The 24840-nt window shown below is 44.7% G+C and overlaps 1 protein-coding gene across 3 annotated transcripts in view; it reads left to right on the forward strand.

The window, feature by feature from the left end:
• The window catches only part of CSPP1 (centrosome and spindle pole associated protein 1), a 370862-nt gene that overhangs the window by 158135 nt on the left and 187887 nt on the right, over window positions 1–24840 (forward strand). For all 3 annotated transcript variants that reach the window (XM_030215269.1, XM_030215277.1, XM_030215287.1), the window contains 2 exons: window positions 77–170; window positions 23391–23448. In XM_030215269.1, the coding sequence (XP_030071129.1) occupies window positions 77–170; window positions 23391–23448 (152 nt within the window). The remainder of the gene's footprint in view (window positions 1–76; window positions 171–23390; window positions 23449–24840) is intronic.

Genomic DNA, 24840 nt, shown 5'->3' on the forward strand with positions numbered 1-24840 from the left:
ATGAGTAATCAAGTGTCTGTCTGTCTCTTACAAAATGGAGTGAGGTTTGTGAGTTGCATGCTTATTTTTCTCTCAGGTGTCCAAGATGAGGTGGCTTTGCAGAAAAGAAAAGAAACATACAGGCAAGAATTGATGGAACAAATGGCGGAGCAACAAAGGAACAAAAGACGGTAATATGAAGCCACTAACATTTGATCATAAAAATTCACCCTGATCTAATCATAGTTTTATGAATAGAGATAGAACTTTGGCACTTGGGAGTTCACTTCTGAAAGGTCACAAATTTCCACTTTCTGTGTGTTCTTTAAAATATTTCTTATACCTTCTTCCTAGTCATCTGTTTTTTGAGGAGAAGCAGGATTAATCAACCATACCAGTGGGTGGCGTTAGATATAATGTGAATGTTCTTTGTAAACCGTTAAGAATTGTAGATTATGCGGTCTATAAATTTGATAAATAAATGCCAGAGCTATTGGTACTTCTCCTTTGGTTATGCAGGAAGATGTCCCCTCATATATAGATTCTTCAAGTTTTTTCCTCACTTGTTCTTGAGAACAAGTTGGACAAAGAAATACCTGATCCTGTCTTGGCACCTCAAAAATATTGAAATGCTAGTACTGATTGTTTCTGATGTTGTGGCTAATGATCATCTATCATGCAATGATCACTGGATGGTGTAATTGTGTTTCGCAGGTCAGTCCTGGAGTACCCCCTTGCCAGTCAGATTTTCAGAATATCCACAATGAATATGCATGAAAGAGATTTGCATATAATGGAGGCAGTGTATGGGGGTCATGTGACGCAACGGGTAGGAGCAGACACTGATTAGCATAGCTTCTCTGCACCTTTCTCTGTCCTGCTAAAATGTCAGCTTTTATCCATTGATATGCTCCGTCGTTCGAATACCCATTGTGATCACCTCTGGGAGAAATGTGGAAATGCTACATTCTGGGATGACTTCACGATTGCTAGGGAAAGGCCAGGATAAGCAGCGCCCCATATATGCAAATATGGCAGATCAGCAATCACCACCGAGCCCTACGTTTGGCTCCACATGGCTGGTGGAGATTACTGCTGAAGTAACTGCCACAGTGGAAGCCGCATTAGATAAAAAGCTGCAATATATTTATGACCGGGCTGAGGAAGCTCACAAATGGCTCAACAGCATTAGTTTAGAATTAGATGCTCACCTCCAGAGAATCAGTGTGCTAGAGGATCAGGCCCAGCAAACGACTTAAACCTACCAACAACTTATTAAATGAATAATGGAGCTGGAACAGCAGGTAGATGACTTATAAAATTGCTCAAAGCAAAACAATTTAAGACTGATAGGTCTTTCTGAATCTCTTGCTGAAAGGACCTGGTGGGCTTTTTAGAGACATGACTTCCGAAGATTTTACAGCTAGAAGATCAGCTTCACTGCTTTAAAGTTGAATGAGTACATAGACTGGGAGCTCGGAGACCTGATGTGGCTCACCCACGAGTGATGATTTTCTGGGTATTAAACTTTGTGCATAAACAGCTCATCACGCAATCTGTTTGTGCTGAAAATACACTATATTACGAGAACACCAAAATCTTGTGTTTTCAAGATTTCTCTGCTCATGTTCAAGTGTTGCGCAAGAGTTTTGCTCCAATTTGTTCTACATTATATGCAAAACAAATCAAGTTTGCTCTCCGTTATCATGCAAAGTTGAGGGTGATATATGGAAGTTAAACTACCTTCTATAATAAACTTGAAGAGGCTCAGGCATTTGTTTCGCGATTGTCAGGGACCAGTCATATGTGTGACTGCACATATACAGTGGTGGAAATAAGTATTTGATCCCTTGCTGATTTTGTAAGTTTGCCCACTGACAAAGACATGAGCAGCCCATAATTGAAGGGTAGGTTATTGGTAACAGTGAGAGATAGCACATCACAAATTAAATCCGGAAAATCACATTGTGGAAAGTATATGAATTTATTTGCATTCTGCAGAGGGAAATAAGTATTTGATCCCTCTGGCAAACAAGACCTAATACTTGGTGGCAAAACCCTTGTTGGCAAGCACAGCGGTCAGACGTCTTCTGTAGTTGATGATGAGGTTTGCACACATGTCAGGAGGAATTTTGGTCCACTCCTCTTTGCAGATCATCTCTAAATCATTAAGAGTTCTGGGCTGTCGCTTGGCAACTCGCAGCTTCAGCTCCCTCCATAAGTTTTCAATGGGATTAAGGTCTGGTGACTGGCTAGGCCACTCCATGACCCTAATGTGCTTCTTCCTGAGCCACTCCTTTGTTGCCTTGGCTGTATGTTTTGGGTCATTGTCGTGCTGGAAGACCCAGCCACGACCCATTTTTAAGGCCCTGGCGGAGGGAAGGAGGTTGTCACTCAGAATTGTACGGTACATGGCCCCATCCATTCTCCCATTGATGCGGTGAAGTAGTCCTGTGCCCTTAGCAGAGAAACACCCCCAAAACATAACATTTCCACCTCCATGCTTGACAGTGGGGACGGTGTTCTTTGGGTCATAGGCAGCATTTCTCTTCCTCCAAACACGGCGAGTTAAGTTCATGCCAAAGAGCTCAATTTTTGTCTCATCTGACCACAGCACCTTCTCCCAATCACTCTCGGCATCATCCAGGTGTTCACTGGCAAACTTCAGACGGGCCGTCACATGTGCCTTCCGGAGCAGGGGGACCTTGCGGGCACTGCAGGATTGCAATCCGTTATGTCGTAATGTGTTACCAATGGTTTTCGTGGTGACAGTGGTCCCAGCTGCCTTGAGATCATTGACAAGTTCCCCCCTTGTAGTTGTAGGCTGATTTCTAACCTTCCTCATGATCAAGGATACCCCACGAGGTGAGATTTTGCGTGGAGCCCCAGATCTTTGTCGATTGACAGTCATTTTGTACTTCTTCCATTTTCTTACTATGGCACCAACAGTTGTCTCCTTCTCGCCCAGCGTCTTACTGATGGTTTTGTAGCCCATTCCAGCCTTGTGCAGGTGTATGATCTTGTCCCTGACATCCTTAGACAGCTCCTTGCTCTTGGCCATTTTGTAGAGGTTAGAGTCTGACTGATTCACTGAGTCTGTGGACAGGTGTCTTTCATACAGGTGACCATTGCCGACAGCTGTCTGTCATGCAGGTAACGAGTTGATTTGGAGCATCTACCTGGTCTGTAGGGGCCAGATCTCTTACTGGTTGGTGGGGGATCAAATACTTACAGTGGGGGAAATAAGTATTTGATCCCTTGCTGATTTTGTAAGTTTGCCCACTGACAAAGACATGAGCAGCCCATAATTGAAGGGTAGGTTATTGGTAACAGTGAGAGATAGCACATCACAAATTAAATCCGGAAAATCACATTGTGGAAAGTATATGAATTTATTTGCATTCTGCAGAGGGAAATAAGTATTTAATCCCTCTGGCAAACAAGACCTAATACTTGGTGGCAAAACCCTTGTTGGCAAGCACAGCGGTCAGACGTCTTCTGTAGTTGATGATGAGGTTTGCACACATGTCAGGAGGAATTTTGGTCCACTCCTCTTTGCAGATCATCTCTAAATCATTAAGAGTTCTGGGCTGTCGCTTGGCAACTCGCATCTTCAGCTCCCTCCATAAGTTTTCAATGGGATTAAGGTCTGGTGACTGGCTAGGCCACTCCATGACCCTAATGTGCTTCTTCCTGAGCCACTCCTTTGTTGCCTTGGCTGTATGTTTTGGGTCATTGTCGTGCTGGAAGACCCAGCCACGACCCATTTTTAAGGCCCTGGCGGAGGGAAGGAGGTTGTCACTCAGAATTGTACGGTACATGGCCCCATCCATTCTCCCATTGATGCGGTGAAGTAGTCCTGTGCCCTTAGCAGAGAAACACCCCCAAAACATAACATTTCCACCTCCATGCTTGACAGTGGGGACGGTGTTCTTTGGGTCATAGGCAGCATTTCTCTTCCTCCAAACACGGCGAGTTGAGTTCATGCCAAAGAGCTCAATTTTTGTCTCATCTGACCACAGCACCTTCTCCCAATCACTCTCGGCATCATCCAGGTGTTCACTGGCAAACTTCAGACGGGCCGTCACATGTGCCTTCCGGAGCAGGGGGACTTGCGGGCACTGCAGGATTGCAATCCGTTATGTCGTAATGTGTTACCAATGGTTTTCGTGGTGACAGTGGTCCCAGCTGCCTTGAGATCATTGACAAGTTCCCCCCTTGTAGTTGTAGGCTGATTTCTAACCTTCCTCATGATCAAGGATACCCCACAAGGTGAGATTTTGCGTGGAGCCCCAGATCTTTGTCGATTGACAGTCATTTTGTACTTCTTCCATTTTCTTACTATGGCACCAACAGTTGTCTCCTTCTCGCCCAGCGTCTTACTGATGGTTTTGTAGCCCATTCCAGCCTTGTGCAGGTGTATGATCTTGTCCCTGACATCCTTAGACAGCTCCTTGCTCTTGGCCATTTTGTAGAGGTTAGAGTCTGACTGATTCACTGAGTCTGTGGACAGGTGTCTTTCATACAGGTGACCATTGCCGACAGCTGTCTGTCATGCAGGTAACGAGTTGATTTGGAGCATCTACCTGGTCTGTAGGGGCCAGATCTCTTACTGGTTGGTGGGGGATCAAATACTTATTTCCCTCTGCAGAATGCAAATAAATTCATATACTTTCCACAATGTGATTTTCCGGATTTAATTTGTGATGTGCTATCTCTCACTGTTACCAATAACCTACCCTTCAATTATGGGCTGCTCATGTCTTTGTCAGTGGGCAAACTTACAAAATCAGCAAGGGATCAAATACTTATTTCCCCCACTGTATTTCCCTCTGCAGAATGCAAATAAATTCATATACTTTCCACAATGTGATTTTCCGGATTTAATTTGTGATGTGCTATCTCTCACTGTTACCAATAACCTACCCTTCAATTATGGGCTGCTCATGTCTTTGTCAGTGGGCAAACTTACAAAATCAGCAAGGGATCAAATACTTATTTCCACCACTGTATGGAGACCTGATTATTCGTGTGTGTATAGGATTCTACACTCGTAATCTTTTGGGAGACGGGGGGATTCAGCACCCGCTGGGATGGATACACTTCTTGTGACTTCCTGATGGTTAGAACCTTCGGAGTACTTTATTCTTCTCTTGCAGGCCGAGTTTGCTGAGGCTCTGCAGGGGTGTGCAAGGCCTCTGCTTCACTAACAGATGTTGTTTCTCAGCATTTTGCTCCAACTTCTACAGTGGTTATGCCATGTCACTTTTGGTTTGGGAGATCTTTTATTGGACTGGGATTCTCTGTCTTTCCTTCACCATCTGATCTAGAGACACCAGGGTCGTATGTCTAGTGTGTTGAGATCCTCTCAGCATGATCCCATGGTAAATATTTTTTGGACCCACTTTGAGAAACCATTCAACTTGTGGTTCATATACTTGCAGGATCTTGACAATGACAGATGTTCTACTTTTTGTGTTATATAATTCTTGCGTGCTTTACTGTTGCATTGTGGTTTACTATCCGTTCTGGCTATGGTTATATTGCAAGGAAGGGGTGGGGGTTATGTATTTTAACGGATAGTGGGATGGATTGTGGTGCTGTGTCTGTCAACACAGACCGGCCCTCTTGTGGGGATTTCAGGTTTATGGATAGATGTGGGCTGGAGGTATGAGATTGGGATGGGGTGAAAGGGTCTTGCCTCAGTTGTGTCATTATTTTTTTGTGGATTTTTTTCTCTGTTTTCTGGGAGAGGGAAGGGTGGGGGGTTTTGAAGGGGAGGGTGGACATCCTGATTCAAACACACCATATGGCTACTTGACTTTCGAGGTACCCGTGGAGAGTGGAGGCCCAGGGAGAGTGGAGGCTGGGACATTCTCCCTGGTGTTTGGATTTTTTTTTTCTCATTTTCAGTTCTCTTTCTGGTACTAGGGATAAATTAATAATTTTAAATTGATGGCTTGGAATATGGGAGTATCACTTAACACGTATGCACTACATCTAGACCCACTTGAGGTTAATCCTGCAGCCTCCTAGAGGATGTATCCCAGCACTGCCCAGGCCCGCTCACACCTGTGCACCTTTTCCTACACTGGCATACCCCCCCTCCCCACCTTCCTGCCGGGTCCCACTTGCCTCTGAGCGAGTCTCCCACCCACAAGTTATTTCCCCAGTGGTTTCTGAGGACACTGGGGCCACAATCCCAGGGGTCCCACAGTTCCTAGAAAACACCCATAGACCAAGAACACAAACCACCAGGATTCTTAGTCCAAGACAACAGAGCTAACAAACTATTAGGTTTATTATCATAAAAAAGGTAGAACAGTGAAAAGGTGTAAACAGCAAACAATAACAGGTATAAAATTACAGGAATCAATATAAAAATTAGCTAAGCACTTTCTTACTACCTAAGTAGTACCTGGGGAGTTCAGGAAAACTAACTGCTCACAGGATTTAAACAGGGTCTCAGTGCAGATGTCTTTACTCTCCACACTCCCATTCTAAGACTGGGAATTCCAGCACGTTCTGGCTGGATTTTGCACTTCAGAGCCAATCAGGGCCCAAAGTATTAACACTGGGGGATTTCTGGCCAATGGCACTGTAGGTTACTCTCCCCCAGGGGTTTCCTCTTTCCCTCAGGGAAGGTAAGCTAAGTAGTAAACAGATCTCTATAATGCAGAGGTCAGACCTCCAGCTGGCCAAACAAGGGAAATACACTGAAAGAGAAAATGTCATAAAAATAGTAATACAAATCGCAAGCATGAAAATCCCCTGTACCGCCACAGGGAGGTATTAGCTCACCCATTAAAAGGCAAAAAATTCTAACAGCCCTAAACAGACATCGTGCATCTATAGCATTTCTGCAAGAAACACATTTAACCTCCACTGAACAGAACAAACCAGTCAAATAGTGGGTAGGGGCATGCTATGGCTCCCCTGCTTTGGGGAAAAAAGGCAGGAGTGGTTATCTTGTTACTTAAAGGGTTGGATGCCACTAGCTATCGAGTGCTATCAGATAGTGAGGGCAGGTATGTCGTACTCCATTTAACCTTTAATAGTTGCACGTATGTTTTTTGTAACATATATGCCCCTAATGTTCATGATAAAAACAAATTCTATGACCGACTTCTCCATTCTCTCCAGGAATTTGAGGGTCTTCCTATTCTTTTTCTTTTTTTTTGAGGGGTGTGTGTGTGTGATTTTAACGGGGTGTTTGATCCCTTAATGGACAAGTCAGTGGCTCCAGCTGTCGCTCAGATTGATAAAACTAAGGCGTTCCATGCTCTGTGATTTGCTGGACTTATTGGTTGTGTAACAAGTACTGCATCCAACTGAATGAGACTGCACTCACCATTCTCGTGCCCATGATTCTCAAGCTCATTCGCCTCCAGGTTTATATAGTTTTATTCCTTGTCATCAAGCAGATGAAGCCATTACGTATGGGTTGTGTCCATCAACCAGCAGGGGGAGATAGAGAGCACTCAACTTTTCACAGTGCCTCATGGCCAGCCAGCTCCACTGCCTCTTCAGTATTCTCTATCTCCCCAAGCAGGGTGGCTGCAGCTTCTTCGAGCTCCATCAAAAATCTGCCTGGGGTGGCTCCTGGCTTGCCAGTTGTTAGCCGGGGTGTTAGAGGCTATAGCAGCTTCACTTTGAATGCACATAGGTTAGCCCTTTCCCTGCCTTACCCATGCCCCCGTTGATGTGGACATATTAGCTTGCTTTTCCCTGGCCTTTCCCACTCAGTGGATGCAGGCACATTGGTTTGCCTTTCCCTGCCTTTCCCACTCATCTGAGCCTCCGGAGTTCTTATTACCTCTACTTTCCTCACAGCGTTAAAAAAAAAAAAAAATGGAACAGAGGTTTTCCTTTGATTCTTCTATGGGACCGGAGCTGTGATACTCGGTCCGGTGAGGTAAGAGTGTTTTCTAACTCCGGGGTGGGCCCGCGATCGGGTCGTTTTTGGTGCGAAACCGCCATTTTGAATTTTCCTGCCGTTTTCAGCGATGGCTGCAGAGAATGTAAAGGGCTGTTCACGGTGTGGCAAGCGCAAATCAGCAGCGGCGCTCTGTAAATCGTGCTGTACAGGTGTAAGAGACGGCCCGAGCATGGCGAGCGATGATTCTTCCCGCTCAGAGCTGGCAGTGGACACCATTTTGAATTCTCTGCATGGCGCGGCCTCCGTAGAGACGGAGAGCCCTGAGCCCGAGGGGGGGGGGGACCTCGAATTGAGGCTATTCAGGGAGCGGCTAGCCCTGGACGGGATCTGGGTGCCCAGGGTGAGTTTTTCTCCCCTGATTTTGTGTTGTTATTGCATAAAGCATACATGCTGAAAAGAGCTCTCCCTCAAGGGTCGTCTGAGGCCCCTTCTATTGTCCCCCCCCCGGTGGATTCTGGCCTGGGACTGCCCGCTGAGGCTATTTTCCCTGATAATTGACTTGAAGAAAAGTGTAGAAGGGCTAATTCCCCTTCAGATTGTGGTGCACCTCCTTTCCACCCCCCCCCCCCCCCGTGGTCAGGCTGTGAGGATTTGGAGAGTTCTGGCAGGCCTTCGTGGTCTGAGGAGCCAGAGTCAGGTGCAGAATTACCACAGGATCTGGATGATCCCTCCGCGGTGAGGATTTTCCACCGTGATGAGCTGCCAGCGCTTATTTCAGATGCCCTACAGGTTCTTTCTATTGAAGAGCCTGACAGTGGCACGGCCTCCTCTGTGACTCCTAGGATGGCTAGTACCAAAAAGCCTGCTCGAGCATTTCCTTTGCATGACTCCATCCAAGAGCTTATTTCTGCTCAGTGGGCTGACCCCAAGGGACCTTTGAAAGTTTCCAGGGCTATGGGGCAATTATACCCTCTGCATGAGGAGCATTTGGCTCGCTTTGCAAGGCCTAAAGTAGATGCCCTAGTCACTGCGGTGACAAAGAGAACTATCCTCCCTGTGGAAGGAGGAGTTGCCCTGAAGGATATACAAGACCGTAGGCTGGAAGAAGCACTTAAACGGTCCTTTGAAATTGCAGGTCTTGCTGTTCGGGTGTCTGCATGCAGTTGTTATGCTGCTAGAGCCTGCCTGGCGTGGTTGCAGCAGGCAGTGGAACAGCCCGGAGATGGAGCGGAGCCCTTCTCGGATGTGGCTCCGCGGCTGGAGTCGGCCTTATCCTTTTTGGCTGATACCCTTTATGATATTGTCAGAGCTTCGGCTAAACAAATGGCAGTAGCAGTGGTGGCTCACTGTGTTATTTGGCTACGACATTGGGCAGCGGACATGGCCTCTAAGCAAAGGTTGGTGAAGTTGCCCTTTCAAGGCCTTCTCCTATTTAGTGAGGAGTTGGGAAAAAAAATTGTTAAAGGCCTGGGAGATCCTAAACCCCAGCGCTTGCCCGAAGATAGGCCGAGGCCTTCCTCCAAGGGCCAGGCGGTCCACTCCTCTTATAGACCTCGCTTCCGTGAAGCTAGAAGGTACCGCCCGGGACGTTCTGTTGGGTTCACTTCTCGTGCCCGTTTTTCAGCAGAGGAACTCCTTTTGCTCGGACAAGCGTTCCGCAGCCACCGGCTCTAGGCCTGGAGTTCAGGGGTGACCCTCTCAATGATGGTGCGCCGGCCCCCTCCTCGCTTCCTGTCATCGGAGGACATCTTTGCCGAGGAGTGGGCCAATATTTCCTCAGATCAGTGGGTTCTGGACCTGATCAGAGATGGCTACAGAATAGAATTCAACGCCCCAGTAAGAGACGTGTTTGTGGAATCCCGATGCGGTTCTGATTCAGTCAGGGGCCGTGTCCCCGGTACCTCCCGCCAAACACGGCTACGGCCGATACTCCATCTACTTTGTGGTGCCGCGAAAAGGTGGGTCTTTTCGCCCTATTCTGGACTTAAAAGAATTAAACAAGTCCCTGAGAGTGCGGCATTTCCACATGGAAACCCTGCTCTCCGTCATTGCTGCGGTACAGCCAGGAGAGTTTCTCATGTCTCTAGACCTGAAAGAAGCTTACTTGCACATACCAATTTGGCCCCCGCACCAGAAGTTTCTGAGGTTTGCGGCGTTGGGAAAACATTTCCAGTTCCGGGCCTTGCCTTTTGGCCTCGCCACAGCTCCCTGAACCTTTTCGAAGGTAATGGTGGTAGTAGCTGCTTTGCTCAGGCGAGAAGGTATCAGGGTTTACCAGTACCTAGACGACTGGCTCATCAGAGCAGACTCTGTAACAGAGAGCTATCAAGCCAGAGTGGTCTCAGCCAGAGTGGTTTCAGTACTTCAATCTCTAGGCTGGGTCGTCAATATGGCCAAAAGTCACCTGACCCCCTCGCAATCTCTAGAATATTTGGGGGCCAGGTTCGACACAGACTCGGGCTATGTATACCTACCCAAGCTAAGGCGGTGCAAGCTTCAGAATCAGGTCCGTCTGCTTCTGAGGATGCCCCGCCCGCGAGCTTGGGACATTGTCCAGCTGCTGGGATCGATGACAGCCACATTGGAAGTGGTGCCCTGGGCGAGAGCGCACCTGAGACCTCTACAGTATTCCCTACTTCAAAGATGGTCTCCAGTTTATCAGGATTATCAATGCAGACTTTCTTGGCTCCCTTCAGCCCGACTCAGCATGGAGTGGTGGCTCTCAGACAGCATGCTGCGGCGAGGAATGCCGCTGGCGCTCCCCGATTGGTGTCTAGTGGTGACAGATGCCAGCCTGAAGGGCTGGGACGCACATTGCAAGGGGAAGCATGCCCAGGGTCTATGGACACCCGAGGAGTCGGAGTGGTCCATCAACCGCCTGGAGTTGAAAGCGGTGTTTCAGGCGCTTCTGGCCTTTCAAGTGACCCTGGAAGGATTGGCTGTCAGAGTGATGTCGGACAACACGACAGCAGTGGCCTACATAAATCGACAAGGCGGCACTCAGTGCAGAGCACTGGCCGCGCAGGCCGAACAGATTTGCCACTGGGCCGAGCTGCATCTTCAGTTTCTTTCGGCAGCTCACATTGCAGGTCAGAGCAACGTGCAAGCCGATTATCCAAGCAGGCATCAGATCGATCCAGCAGAATGGGAACTAGCAGACGAAGTATTCCTGCAGATATGTGCCAAATGGGGCAAGCCCGTGATGGATCTTAATGGCGACAAGTTCAAATGCCAAAGTCCCCTGCTTCTTCAGCAGACGGAGAGATCTTTGCTCGGCAGGGTTGGATGCCTTGACTCAGCCCTGGCCTCCGGGCCTACATATGTGTTCCCTCCGTGGCCCTTGATAGGCGCGTACTCCTGCCGATTCGGCTGCACCCAGGAGAAGTGGTCCTCATCGCCCCGGATTGGCCCAGGAGGCTTTGGTATGCGGACCTCCGACAGATGCTAGTGGAGGCTCCCCTTCCTTTACCTCTAGTACCGAACCTGTTGTCACAGGGCCCGGTAGCCATGGAGGATGCCTGCCGCTTTAGTCTTATGGCATGGCGATTGAGAGGGTGCAATTGAGGGACAAAGGCTATTCAAACACAGTCATTTCCACTCTCCTGCAGGCCCGCAAGCGTTCCACTTCCGTGGCTTATGCCAGGATTTGGCGCCAGTTTGAGTCTTGGTGTGCTTCAAAAGCGATCACACCCATGCGGGCTCATGTCTTGCCGATTCTGGACTTTTTGCAGGATGGTGTACAAAAAGGCTTGGCCTATAATTCCCTGTGGGTGCAAGTGGCAGCGTTGGCCTCCCTTCGTGGTAAGGTTGAAGGCGTGTCTTTAGCTGCTCATCCAGATGTGGCACGGTTTCTTAGTGGGGTGCTTCGGCTCCGGCCTTCCGTGCGAGCACCCTGTCCAGCTTGGAACCTGGGGCTAGTTTGAAGGCCCTGCAGGCTTCTCCTTTTGAGCCGCTTCGGCGAGCATCGGAGAAAGATTTGACACTAAAGGCCGTTTTTCTTGTGGCCATTAGTTCGGCGAGACGGGTGTCGGAGCTATAGGCACTGTCCTGTAGAGACCCATTTCTGCAATTCTCAGAGTCCGGGGTCACGGTTCGGACCGTGCCTTTCTTCATGCCTAAGGTGGTTTCAGCGTTTCACCTAAATCAGCCTATTTACTTGCCCTCCTTTGATAAGGAGGAGTTTCCAGAATCTTTTGGGCAGTTGCACCTGTTGGATGTGCGCAGGACTCTGCTGCAGTATCTGCGAGTTACTATCTCTTTCAGGATCTATGATCATCTGTTTGTTTTGCTATCAGGTCCTCGCAGAGGGTCTCCAGCGTCTAAAGCCACTATTGCCCGCTGGCTCAAAGAAACTATCTTTTCAGCTTATCTGCTTGCTGGCCGGTCTCCGCTTGTAGCCTTTAAGGCGCATTCTACCAGAGCGATTTCTTCCTCTTGGGCTGAAACTGGAGCACTCTCTCGTCAAGAGATATGCAGTGCAGCAACATGGGCTTCTAAGCTCTCTTTTGCCCGACATTACAGGCTGGATGTGGCTGCTAGGAGGAATGCGGGTGTTGGAGCACAAGTGCTAGCGCGTGGTGTGACCTGTTCCCACCCTATATAGGGATTGCTTTGTTACATCCCATACGTAATGGCTTCATCTGCTTGATGACAAGGAAGGGAAAATTAGGTTCTTACCTTGGTAATTTTCTTTCCTTTAGTCATAGCAGATGAAGCCATGAGCCCTCCCTGTATGATTGTCTGTATGCTGTGAATCTGTTTCAGGTTCTGTTCTTGTTTCCTGAAGTTCCTTCCTTGGGAGAAAGTTGGAAAACAGTCTTCAGTATTCATGTTCACTTATAGGAGGATGAGTCCATTCCCTCCAGTTTATGTTTTGGAGGATGAGTTTATTCCCTCCAGGAGGTTGCGTGTATCCCCTCCAGTTATACAATAAGGAGGACGAGTTTATTCCCTCCAGGAGGATGTGTTCATTCCCTCCTTTTGAGTTCATGCCCTTGTTAAGGGGCCATCGTTCGCTGTGAGGAAAGTTCATGTTATTCCCATTGCGGTTTGCCATACTGCTTTGGAAGCTTCAAATACTGAAGAGGCAGTGGAGCTGGCTGACCATGAGGCACTGTGAAAAGTCGAGTGCTCTCTATCTCCCCCTGCTGGTTGATGGACACAACCCATACGTAATGGCTTCATCTGCTATGACTAAAGGAAAGAAAATTACCAAGGTAAGAACCTAATTTTCCCATTCAGGAGACACACTTGAAACCAGCACATGAATATCTTTGCCGTCACCAGAGATACCCACATATATATTTTGCTTCCAATCATGATAATACAAAGAACCGGGGTGTCCTGATCGCATTTAATGACTCACGACCATGGGGCATTGAGAATATTATTAGAGATAAAGGGGTGGGGGCGTTTCTTATCGTTAATCTTTTCACTAGGAGACCAGAGATACACCTTGCTGAGCATATATTTATTTATTTAGATTTTGCTCACACTTTTTTCAATAGTAGCTCAAGGTGAGTTACATTCAGGTACACTGGATATTTCTCTGTCCCAGGAGGGCTCACAATCTTAAGTTTATACCTGAGGCAATGGAGGGTTAAGTGACTTGCCCAAGATCACAAGGGGCAGCAGTGGGATTTGGACCGGCCACCTCTGGATTGCAAGACCGGTTCTCTAACCACTAGGCCACTCCTCCACTCCTGTCCCAATGCAGACCATAGGGACTTTTTTCACCAGTTGGATTAGCTACTATTAAAGTACAGGGAGGGGTTTCTGCTGGTGGGGGGAGATTTTAACCTTACGCTCAATCCACAATTGGATAACTCTACACCAACAATACATTATGCTCAACGCGATCGTGGGTTGCTCCATGCTTTTCTTACAAGGTGGCAGCTTATTGACTTACGCTTCAACGAGATTATACATACTTCTCTACAGTGCACAGTTCCTTCTCGCATATTGATTTCTGGCTGGGGGATGCTTTGATCCCTGGATGTGTCCATAGTCATCAAATTGTGACCCGCACGTAGTCGGATCATGCCCCAGTTTTGTTATAGTTGTGTCCTGTTGTATCATTAAGGACCCCCCCTCCCCCCCCCATGAGGGTGCATAGATGACGCATTATTGGCAGATATGGGCCATGTTTCCCAACTTGAGCAGCAGATAAAGGAGTATATTCAGCTTAATGATAATGGGGAAGTGTTGCCCAGGATACTGTGGGAGGGCCTTAAAGCAGTGATGCGTGGTCATTTGATAGCACTGGGAGCCCACGTGCGAATGGACGCTTTAAAGCAGAAAATCTGGCGCGAGAACGATTAAAAGCAGTAGAGGGGTCACTTCATGGGCAGGCTTCTCAGCCTCCTTCCTCATTATTAGATCAAGCACATAAACTTAGACAAGAATTGTACCAGTTGCAACTAGCAGATATATCAGAACAACTTCAGCGAGTTCGCCAGCTTCATTTGGAAATAAGGCTAGTAGACTATTGGCTCACAAACTTAAACAGTACACTGCTCGGGCACAGGTTACTAGCCTTAAAGATGATACGGGGGTAGTGCACTCAGACCCGGCTAGCTTGCAGTCCCTTTTTAAGCAGTTTTATGAAAAGTTATACACTCCCGAGACTCATCCATCTGGGGAATCTATCTCTGCCTACCTTGATCAAGTAACCCTTCCTACACTTTAGAGGGAGTCCAATTAATGTTATCTAGGCTTATAGAGCTAGATGAAGTCTCTCAAGCGATCCGTGCGCTAGCTCCTGGCAAGGCCCCGGGACCGGATGGATTCACAAATACATTTTATAAAACTTTCGGTAAACGTTTGGCCCCGTTGCTTTTACAGGTATTTAATTCCTTGGAGGAGAGACATTCGCTTCCGGAGACCTGGAGTTTAGCAGATATAACAGTTCTGCCCAATCTTGGCAAAGATCCACAACTTTGCAGTTCCTATAGGCCTATCTCTCTTTTAGGAGTGGATTGTAAAATCTTTACTAAGATCTTGGCAACCCGGTTACAGCCTCACTTTCCATCTTTGGTCCATGAAGATCAAGCTGGCTTTGTTCAAGGGCGTCAGACCTTTGATAATATACGTAGAGCACTTCATCTATTACATCGTGCTCCAAGCTCTGGGACCCCCCTGTGCCTTTTGACACTTGATGCTGAGAAGGCTTTTGACAGGGTGCAATGGCGGTTTTTATTTGCTGTCCTCTAAGGTGGGTGTCACAGGTAGTTTCTTTCACTGGCTTCATCTTACATATACGACTCCCCAGGCATCAGTGCGGGTCAATGGCCGGTGCTCTTCTCCATTCTCATTGCTTAGGGGTACACGGCAGAGATGTGAGATGTGCCTTGTCTCCCCTACTTTTTGCATTGGCCAATGAACTTGTATCTGTGCACATGCCGACATTAAGGGACTAAAGCAGGGGGAGATAGAATCTAGGATTCTCCTTTTTGCGGATGACATATTGCTAGTACTAACAGAGCCGAGCATCTCCTTTCTGGCGGTGTCTTCTACCCTGGAGAAGTATGGTCAGGTATCTGGTTTTAAGATTAATATGGCCAAATCGGAAGCTTTAAACATCAGTCTGCCGATTCAACAGGTTACTGTGTTACGGGCTAGCTTCCCCTTTCGTTGGCATAGAAAACTATTAGATACCTAGGGGTCAATTTGACACGTCATTTGGATGGTTTATGAGGCTAATTTTCCTGCTAGGGTGCATGAGTTGTTCTCGGAACTGGAGCATTGGGAGGGGTTGACATTATCTTGGTTGGGACGCATTAATACGGTCAAATGATTTTACTCCCTAAATTGCTTTACTTGTTTATGGCACTCCCCGTCTCCCTACCTGATAAATTCTTCAAGGGTTTGTAGCGAAAGGTTGTTTTTTTTTCTTTCATCTGGAAAAAGCGGCCTCCTAGGGTACGTAGGGAGGTAATGTACCAACTACGTGCACAGGGTAGAATGGGAGTTCCCTCTTTTTTGACTTACTATCAGGCAGCGCACCTGTGGATTTTGGCTGATTGGTCACAGGGTCCAAATTCTTGAGCAATCTTGAGTGGGTCCTTACCCATTGCGAGCGATACCTTGGCTGCCTGGCTGGCTCCTACGAGCAGTACTCCAGAAGGCCCCACCCCTGGTGCGATGGCCTCTTTCCACTTGGAGTACGATTCGAGAGAAATATTTTCCATCTCGTACATATTTCATGCACATGTACATTCGGTTTGCCCCGCACTTTGGTATGGGGGGTGGGGTGGTAGATCTTTGCTATCGCTCCTGGGAATGTTCTGGTTTGTGTGAGTTATGGAAGGAAGGAGAGTTGGTTTTATTTGAGAGTTTACCGGAGGAGTATGGAATCCCCACTTCCCAGGTATTCTAATTTCATCAGCTTCAAGATTTTATACTTAGAAGGGTAAAGGGGGAGTTAAGCCTAGCTGAGTCCTCTCTAGAGTGTGTTATGATGGGGGGGAGGAGTATCTATAGATTATATAAAGCTCTCCTCTCCTATCAGAAACCCATCATGTATTATCTGTTAAAATGGGACAAAATACTGGATCTCATATAATTTTGCGCAATTGGAGAAGGTGTTTAAATCTTTACTCAAAGTATCAGTAGAAAATGGCTGTAAGATACTTTATAGCTGGTATTATACTCTTCAGCGAGTGACTAAAATGTTTCATTTGAATTCTGCTCTGTTGGCATAAATGTGGGTTAGTGGGTGATATGCGTCATGCTTGGTGGACTTGTCCCCAAGCTCAAATATTCTGGACTAATGTTTTGAAATTTGTTTTGAGCTTAACTAAGACTTCTTACCGTATGAAGATAGACCATTGTCTTTTGCATGTTAAGCCACCTGGAGTGAAGTCTCCTATCCATCAGCTAGTCACTTAGGTGTTTGTGGCTAGTAAACTGGTCTTGGCAGCAGTATGGAAACACCCTACCATACCTGGGCTTAGCGTAGTTTTGCACAAATTGGACTATCTGCATCTGATGTCTAAACTGACTGCCCTGCACAATGGACACATTTTGGTATATCATCGTGTCTGGGATTCTTATGTCACTTGGTCCTCATCACAACCCTCTAGTGCTGGATTCTTGATTGGGGGGGGGGATTGGGAGGAAGTGGAGGGATGGGTTGGGGAGGGAGTTGGGTATGTAGAGAAGGGATATAAGTTTAGAGACTTTTAGAGTATAAGATGGATATCTTTGTCTTATTTTGATGCTAATAATGTTGATGCACTTGTTTAATCTGTGTAATTTCTTTAATAAACCCAATAAAGAAAAAAAAAAAAAAAAAAGAATAGCCATACTGGCTCAGACCGATTGGTCTAGCCCAGTATCCTGCTTCCATCACAAGTACCTGGCAGAATACCAAATAGTAGCAAGATACATGCTACTGATCCCAGGGCTTCTCCCATATGTATCTCAGTAGCAGACTATGGACTTTTCCTCCAGGAACTTGCCCAAACCTTTTTTTAAAATGTGGATACGCTAACCTTTATAATGTCTTCCAGCAACACGTTCCACAGCTGAACTATTCTCTGAGTGAAAAAATATTTTGTCCTATTCATTTTAAAACTATTACCATGTAACTTCATTGAGTGTCCCCCTAGTCTTTGTACTTTTTGAAAGAGGTAAAAAAAAAAAAAAAAAAACCACTCAGGATTTTGTAGACCTCTATCATATCCCCCCTCAGCCATCTCTTTTCCATGCTGAAGAGCCCGAACCTCTTTAGCCTTTCCTCATATGAGAAGAGTTCCATCCCCTTTATCCTTTTGGTCACCTTTCTTTAAACCTTTTTCTAATTTTGCTTTTTTTTTTTTTTTTTTTGAGATACAGTGACCAGAATTGCACGCAATACTTAAGGTGAGGTTGCACCATGGAGCGACTCAGAGGCATTAAAATATTCTTTTTTTTTTTTTCTAAAGATTTTATTGAACAGACCAAGCTAAATACAAGCAATGCAGCATGGCAAAATACAAGAAACCAACCAGAAAACAAATACCTTCCACTCCCCTACCTCCCCCACCCAACTCAAACACACAGAATCCCCCCCCCCCCCCCCGAAGTATCAGTGCATGATGAGAAGTCCGGTCCATTAAGATTTGGAGCAGTCACCGTTGTGTGTCTTCCAAATCTGGTAATTAGCCCAGACCTTTAGAAAAGGCATCAATAGCCCATTCTTTACTGCTGTTAATTCAAATATTAGACAGTTGTAGTCCAACTTTTGTAAAAACCTTGCCACTTCAGGTTCTTCTGGCTGTTTCCAAGCGGCCACCAGAACCAGCCAAACTGTAGTGAACACATGTGACAAATTTTTATGGTGGTTTAATCCCAATGGGCCTGTGATGAAATAAACAATGTTCCACCTTCAGTGGATATGAGAGGCTCTGAAACTGTTGTACAGACTGAATAACAGACTGCCAATATGGTTGGATAACGGGACAGGCCCACCAAATATGGTACATGTCACCTGCTTTATCACAGTTCCTCCAACATTGTCCATTTCCATAGCAAACATTTTTTTTTTAAGTTTCCTTGTGGTATAGTACCAGCAATAAAGCATTTTGTATACATTCTCCATCAAAGTGCTGCTCACCGATACGTTCAATAAACACTTGAAACTTAATTCCCATTGCTTCTTTTCATAGGTCAGCCCAAGATCCTCTTCCCACTTCTCAGCATAGTAGTCTATATGAGAATAAGATAACAGCAAAGCCTGATACAATCTATATATACATCCCCTCCCCCCAGTTGCCTTTTCAAAAAATGTCTCCTCCAGGCCACGGTCCACTTAAGCTATTATAGAAATACAATTCCTAATTTGTTGATAATGAAAACTTTGGTGGGCAGGTAAACCATATTCCTCCTCCAAGCTCCAAAAAAGATAGGATAACCCCCTTCTCCCAAATCTGACCCAAACTATATAACCCTTTAGATTCTCACTGAGAGAATACATTATCCAACTGAGCTGGTACAAAGCCTGGTGCAAAATGAATAGCTGTTTGCAGAATTCACACTCTATCTGGGAAAAAGTATTTACGCACTATGTACCAAGTCCTTAGGGGACCTCCAGTTTCTACAAGGAGTCTCTTAATACAGGCCAACAGCTAGGGGCAGAAAGCTACGGGACAGCCCACAACAATGGAGATCCCTGTCAGTGCTGTCCCATACGGACCCAGACCTTACGTATGCATAACAACTCGGTCACAACTCAAAGCCGGGCTGCTCGATAATATTGGAAAAAAGTCTGGCATAGCTATACCCCCTGCCTTTTCAGATGATACAAAGCTCGGGCCCTGACTTGAGGTGGGCGCTTATTCTAAATATATTTAAACACCCTTCTCTTAAGCTTTACAAAAAGTATCTGAAGAACAGGCAGGGGTAAAGCCATAAATAGATATAACAGTTTATGCAAAAGTATCTTCCTGACCACTTATTCATCCCAGCCAGGACAAATTAAGTACCTTCAACCGATCCTTCAATGCAACTCTCAGATATCAAATTTGGTTTGGAGCCCAGCAGTAGGGATTCAGCCCTTGCATGTCAGCGCAGGCATAGTAGCATTTAAAATTTCAGATTGTCATATTGATCTTAAAGCCAGACAAGGCTCCATAGTGTCGCAGCTCTACATCCAACCGCTCCTGGGAGATGGAGGGATCGGTAATGGTAAGAAAACCACAAATAACTGCAGTTTATATTCCTCCCCTCTCCATTTGACACCAGAAATCAGGGGATGAGCCCTTATAGCTTATGCCAAAGGTACAATCACAAAAAGTGGCATTATATTCTTCATCTTATTTTTCATCTCTTTCCTAATAATTCTTATTATCATGTTTGCTTTTCTGGCCGCCACCACACGCTGGACAGAAGATTTCATTGTCTACGATGACTTCAAGATCTTTTTCTTGGGTGCTGACTCCTAAGGTGGAACCATAGCATCAAGTAACTAGGATTTGGATGATTATTCCCAATGTGTATCACTTTGCATTTGTCCACATTAAATTTCATCTGCAATTTGGATGCCCAGTCTTCCAGTTTTCTGAGGTCTTCTGCAATTTTCCACAGTCCACTTGTGTTTTAACAACTTTAAATTTGCAGATGACACAAAACTATTCAATCACATCGCGTGTCATTTCAATTTCCAGATTGTTTATAAATGTTAAGTAGCACCGGTCCCAGTACCGATCCCTGCGTCCTTCACTATTCACCCTCCTCCACTGAGAATAATGGCCATTTAACCCTACCCTCTGTTTTCTATCCATTAACCAGTTCCTAAATCACAACAGAACTTTGTCTCCTGTCTCATGGCTTTTTAATTTTCTGAGGAGTCACTTATGAGGGATTTATCAAAAACTTTCTGAAAATATGCTGTTAAGAAGCCCCATGTCTAGTTGTCAGATTTATTTGGGGTTTATTTAAAGAGTCACTTCACATCAAGCTTTCCTGCTCTGTCATGGGACTTTGTTTTGGAACCCTTTTGAGCTCTGAACTGTTTTGAGCACAGGTACTTGACCAGGAAGGTTGTACTTTTGGGGGCAGTCACTTTAGTCAACAGGGTCAGTGAGCTGGAGGCTCTGGTTACTTATCCATCTTATACTAAGTTGCATCATAAAAGGGTGGGGTGCTGTCCCATTGGCCTAAGGTAGTGCTGGCCTTTCTCTTTAACCAGCCAGTCATACTACCTATGTTTCCTTCAGGCGAATCATTCATAAAAGTGAGAAAGCACTGCATGGGTTTAATCTAAGAGAACCATTGCCTTGTATTTGGAGTGGTTCAACACTCATAGAAGGTCTGGCCAAGAACCTTTTGTTTGTTTTGAGCCCAACAGACTCACAATTATTGTAACCAAAATTACTTCCTGTTGGCTTGCTGATTACATCTTCTTTAGTTACACCTATTTAGGTTTGACTCTAGAAAGACATGTCAAGGTTCATAGTGTTAGTTACAGCAGCATTTGTGACCCATCTCAGTGCAACCTCCATGGAGAATTGCAAAGCTATGACATAGAATTTGATCCTCACATTTACTTCCCATTGCTGTCTAGAAACAAACTCCTAATGTAACAGTAGGTTTTGCCAGCCTAATAATATTAAGGGTATTAGAGGAATAGACTTGTTTTATCCGTTCAGATTAGAGTTTTTCCTGCATCCCCTGCTCATGACACACCTGTTCAATAAAAAAAAGGAGGAATATAAAGTATATAATGGGTTTCACTGAAGCTAAAGTTTGACAGCTTTATTGCTGTTATTTTCCCTTTTTTAGTAGGAAGGCAGCTCAGACTGCTGATTAATCTTGCTTATCCATGGAGAAATCAAAATTGCTTACTTGTTAAGTGTTCTCTGTGGATAGCAGGATAACGGGCTACACATCCACCTTCTTTCTCTTATGAAGTTGACTTGCTATAAGCTGATATGTTCAGTTTAGTTGGACCCTATTTAATGATGGGTGGGTAGATATTTTGCTTGTGCTTATAAGATCTTTCTAGGCCTTTCCAAAGCTCTCTAGGAAATGTTCTGTGTTGATTGATTCTGCTAAGAAGACTTCAACATGTTTGGCAAGTTATCCTGCTAGAGAACACTTGTTACAAGTAAGCAACTTTGCCCACATGGATGGTACCACAGTGAGGTGCATGTACTTTCCATTTCCTTGTTGCTAAAGTTGTATGGAGTGCTTTTGTAGAAGGCAACTTTTAAACTTCCTCCATTGGTACAAAGTCCATGGATTGTTTTTACATGCAAACTTTCACTTATCTGAAGAGACTCGTACATATTTTTCTGGCTCAAATGTGCAAGAAGTACATAAGTAATGCCACACTGGGAAAAGACCAAGGGTCCATCGAGCCCAGCATTCTGTCCACGATAGCGGCCAATCCAGGCCAAGGACACCTGGCAAGCTTCCCAAACGTACAAACATTCTATACATGTTATTCCTGGAATTGTGGATTTTTCCCCAAGTCCATTTAGTAGCGGTTTATGGACTTGTCCTTTAAGAAACCGTCTAACCCCTTTTTAAACTCTGCCAAGCTAACCGCCTGTATGTTTTGTTTTCTCTCCAGATTTGGGAATGCCTCCACTAAAATACCAATGAAAGTGCAAACATGGTGGATCATATTTTTACTCATATACTGGGTTTACAGTTTTCCAATTAGCAATTTAACACACGTGAATAGCCATTTACATGGGTAAATAGATTTTGGTGTGCCGAAAGAACATAATAGCCATACTGGGTCAGACCAGTAATCTGTTTCCAAAGTGGCCAATCTAGGTCACAAGTACCTGGCAGAAACCCAAATAGTAGCAAGATTCCATTCTACCAATCCCAGGGCAAGCAGTGGCTTCCCCATGTCTATCTCAATAGCTAGTACAAGTACGTGTGGAAGAATTCCCAGGGGTAGTGGTTGTAACAGCGGTCTTTTGTATTTTCAGAAGTTTTGCTCAGAAAAAATATTCAAGAAAAAAAGGAGGTGCAAGGTGTTTATTTAAGCAATTTTCAAAAGATGGGTAAAAGTTAACCATGGACTTTGCAAAAATGCAGGCAGTTGGAAAATTTCCATCATAATGTCTGTTAACATAAAGCTGTTTGTTTTTTCTTTTATGATGCTTACACTGTCACCCATTCACTTGCTGCTTGAGAGAAACTCTGCCTTGTGGAATTCAGGACCAAAATAATTACTTTATAATAATGAAAAATTATGCATATTTGTAGAAGTAACACAGCAATAACTAATGTAAATATCAATGCAGATAAAATTACTCAAGATACATAGAATTTTAAAAATCTGTTTGAATTAGAATCCCTCCTGGAGTCTTCTAATTCTTGTCCTTGCCATTTATCTCCCCACACCCCCTGTCTGTCTTCTCTCTTCTCTTACTGGCTCACCTCCATTAGCCTCATATCTTCTGTATTTTCCTCACCAGCATTTTTGCTATTGCTCCCTTTTCCCACTACCACTCTATTCTTGTTCTTCTACCACCATTCTCACTCCCTTTTCTCATCAAACTCACTCCCCTGGCATCCCCAACACACACACTCATCTTCTTCCTACAACTTTTTCTATTGGTCTCTTCTTTCTAACCCCTAGCCTCTCTGACTCTCATTGTCACCTCCCCATTGGCGGCTCCTCTCTCTCTCTTCATCAGTTGTCCTCTTTCTTTCTGCAGCTAGTTCATTTATTTTGCCGCTGTTTTACCTCCATCCTAAGACCAGTCTTCTTGCCACCGCTGCCCTTATCTGTCCCCTGCTGGCTGATCTTGCTACTTCTGTATGTGTGCTGGCCCCCCCCTAGGTTTATGATGGTCCTTTTTATGGTTGCATGCTTGGGCTGCTGCTGCTGATTACCTCTGCTGCCTTTGGCTCTGCTTGCTGCTAGGCTGGAGCATAGCCAAGGTAAACAGGCAAGTTGTGTTTTGCAGAATGGCACAGAGTTCTTCCAGGAATAAGATTCATATAGAAGGGGGGGGGCTTCTTTCCTTATACATATTAATATAAGAGACCTGTGAAGCTCATAAGCCCATTTGTATTGGTTTTCCAGAGAAAAGGAACTTGAGCTTAGAGTTGCAGCTTCTGGAGCTTCAGATCCTGAAAAATTGGTAAGGAATATGTACCATTGCCCTAATTAGGTTCATTAGGTTCTCATTCTTGAAAGTCATCATTTTTAACAAAGAGGAGAATTACAGAAGTTTCTTTTTCTAAGAAACACTTTTATAAAAACTGAAGTCCTGTCCTTCAAATTAAACCTTGTTTGGTATGTGCTGTTTTTGTCAAATTTTGTTATGAAAAGATAAGCAGTTTTGCTACCCAAAAGGATCAATATGTCTGTGAGAAGGAGTCTATAATCGGGGGGTAATTTTACTAAAAATGTTTTGTGTATATATATATGCATAACATGCCACTTATAAAATTACCCTCCCCACATAAAAGTACATGCAGCAACAAGAGTGCCTGTGTACATGTATGCAACTTGGGTGCAGGCATGTTCTTGGGAGAAATTTGGGTAGAGTACAGGCAGACACCCAATATACACATGGTCATGGTAAAATATATGCATTCACGTGTATAGAATTTGTGTTTATTTACACCTGCTCTTGAGCTGATGTAAATCTATGTGGCTTCACTATAGCCATAATTTATTTATTTATTATGACATTTCTACCCCACATTTTCCAAAGAAAGCTCAGGTTCAATATGGCTTACATAAATTAAGAAGCATTCCAAGACAATATTAATACAAGAATACAACTATTAAAAAAAATTCTTTTCATATTAGCTGACCACAGATCAAAAGAAGTGGGCTTTAAGTAAACTTCTAAACGACATATATTCAAATGAGTGTCTGATATACTTGGGTAATGAGTTCCAGAGTTTGGTACGTTGGGAAAAAAATTAGCATTATGGATAGTTTTGTAGGTTGTTTTTACAACTTGGAAAATGTAATATGAGATATTCTCTAGAAGATGAGGTGGCATTTCGTGGTGATAACTTAATGAAATCTATCATATAAGATGGTAAGATACTACGAAGAATCTGATAAACAAGAACACAGAGCTTAAATGAAACTCTTTCATTGATAGGTAACCAATGTAGATCCTTAAGAAGAGGAGATAATTTGGCAATCTATATATAAGGCGGGCAGCTGTGTTTTGTGCAGTTTGTAGTTTTCTTAGTAGACTGCTTAATACCTGCATAAACTGAATTGCAATAGTCAAATTTAGTAAAGACTAACGACTGAACTAAAGTGTGAAAGACTGATCTTGAAAAGAATGTTCTTAATGTTTTAAGTTTCCACAATAAATTAAAGACATTCAAGACTACTTTGGAAATCTGGCAATCTAAAGAAAGAAACTGATCAATTAAGATCCCCAAGATTTTCATTGTTGAATCCAAAGAATAAGTAACATTACAAATCTTAAAATTTGAGATGGTTATTAGGTGACGGGCTAGTTACTATCATAAATTTTGTTTTATCAGTATTTGTTTAAATT

This window comes from Microcaecilia unicolor, chromosome 1 (genome assembly GCF_901765095.1).
Source record: "Microcaecilia unicolor chromosome 1, aMicUni1.1, whole genome shotgun sequence".
NCBI classification, from domain to species: domain Eukaryota; kingdom Metazoa; phylum Chordata; class Amphibia; order Gymnophiona; family Siphonopidae; genus Microcaecilia; species Microcaecilia unicolor.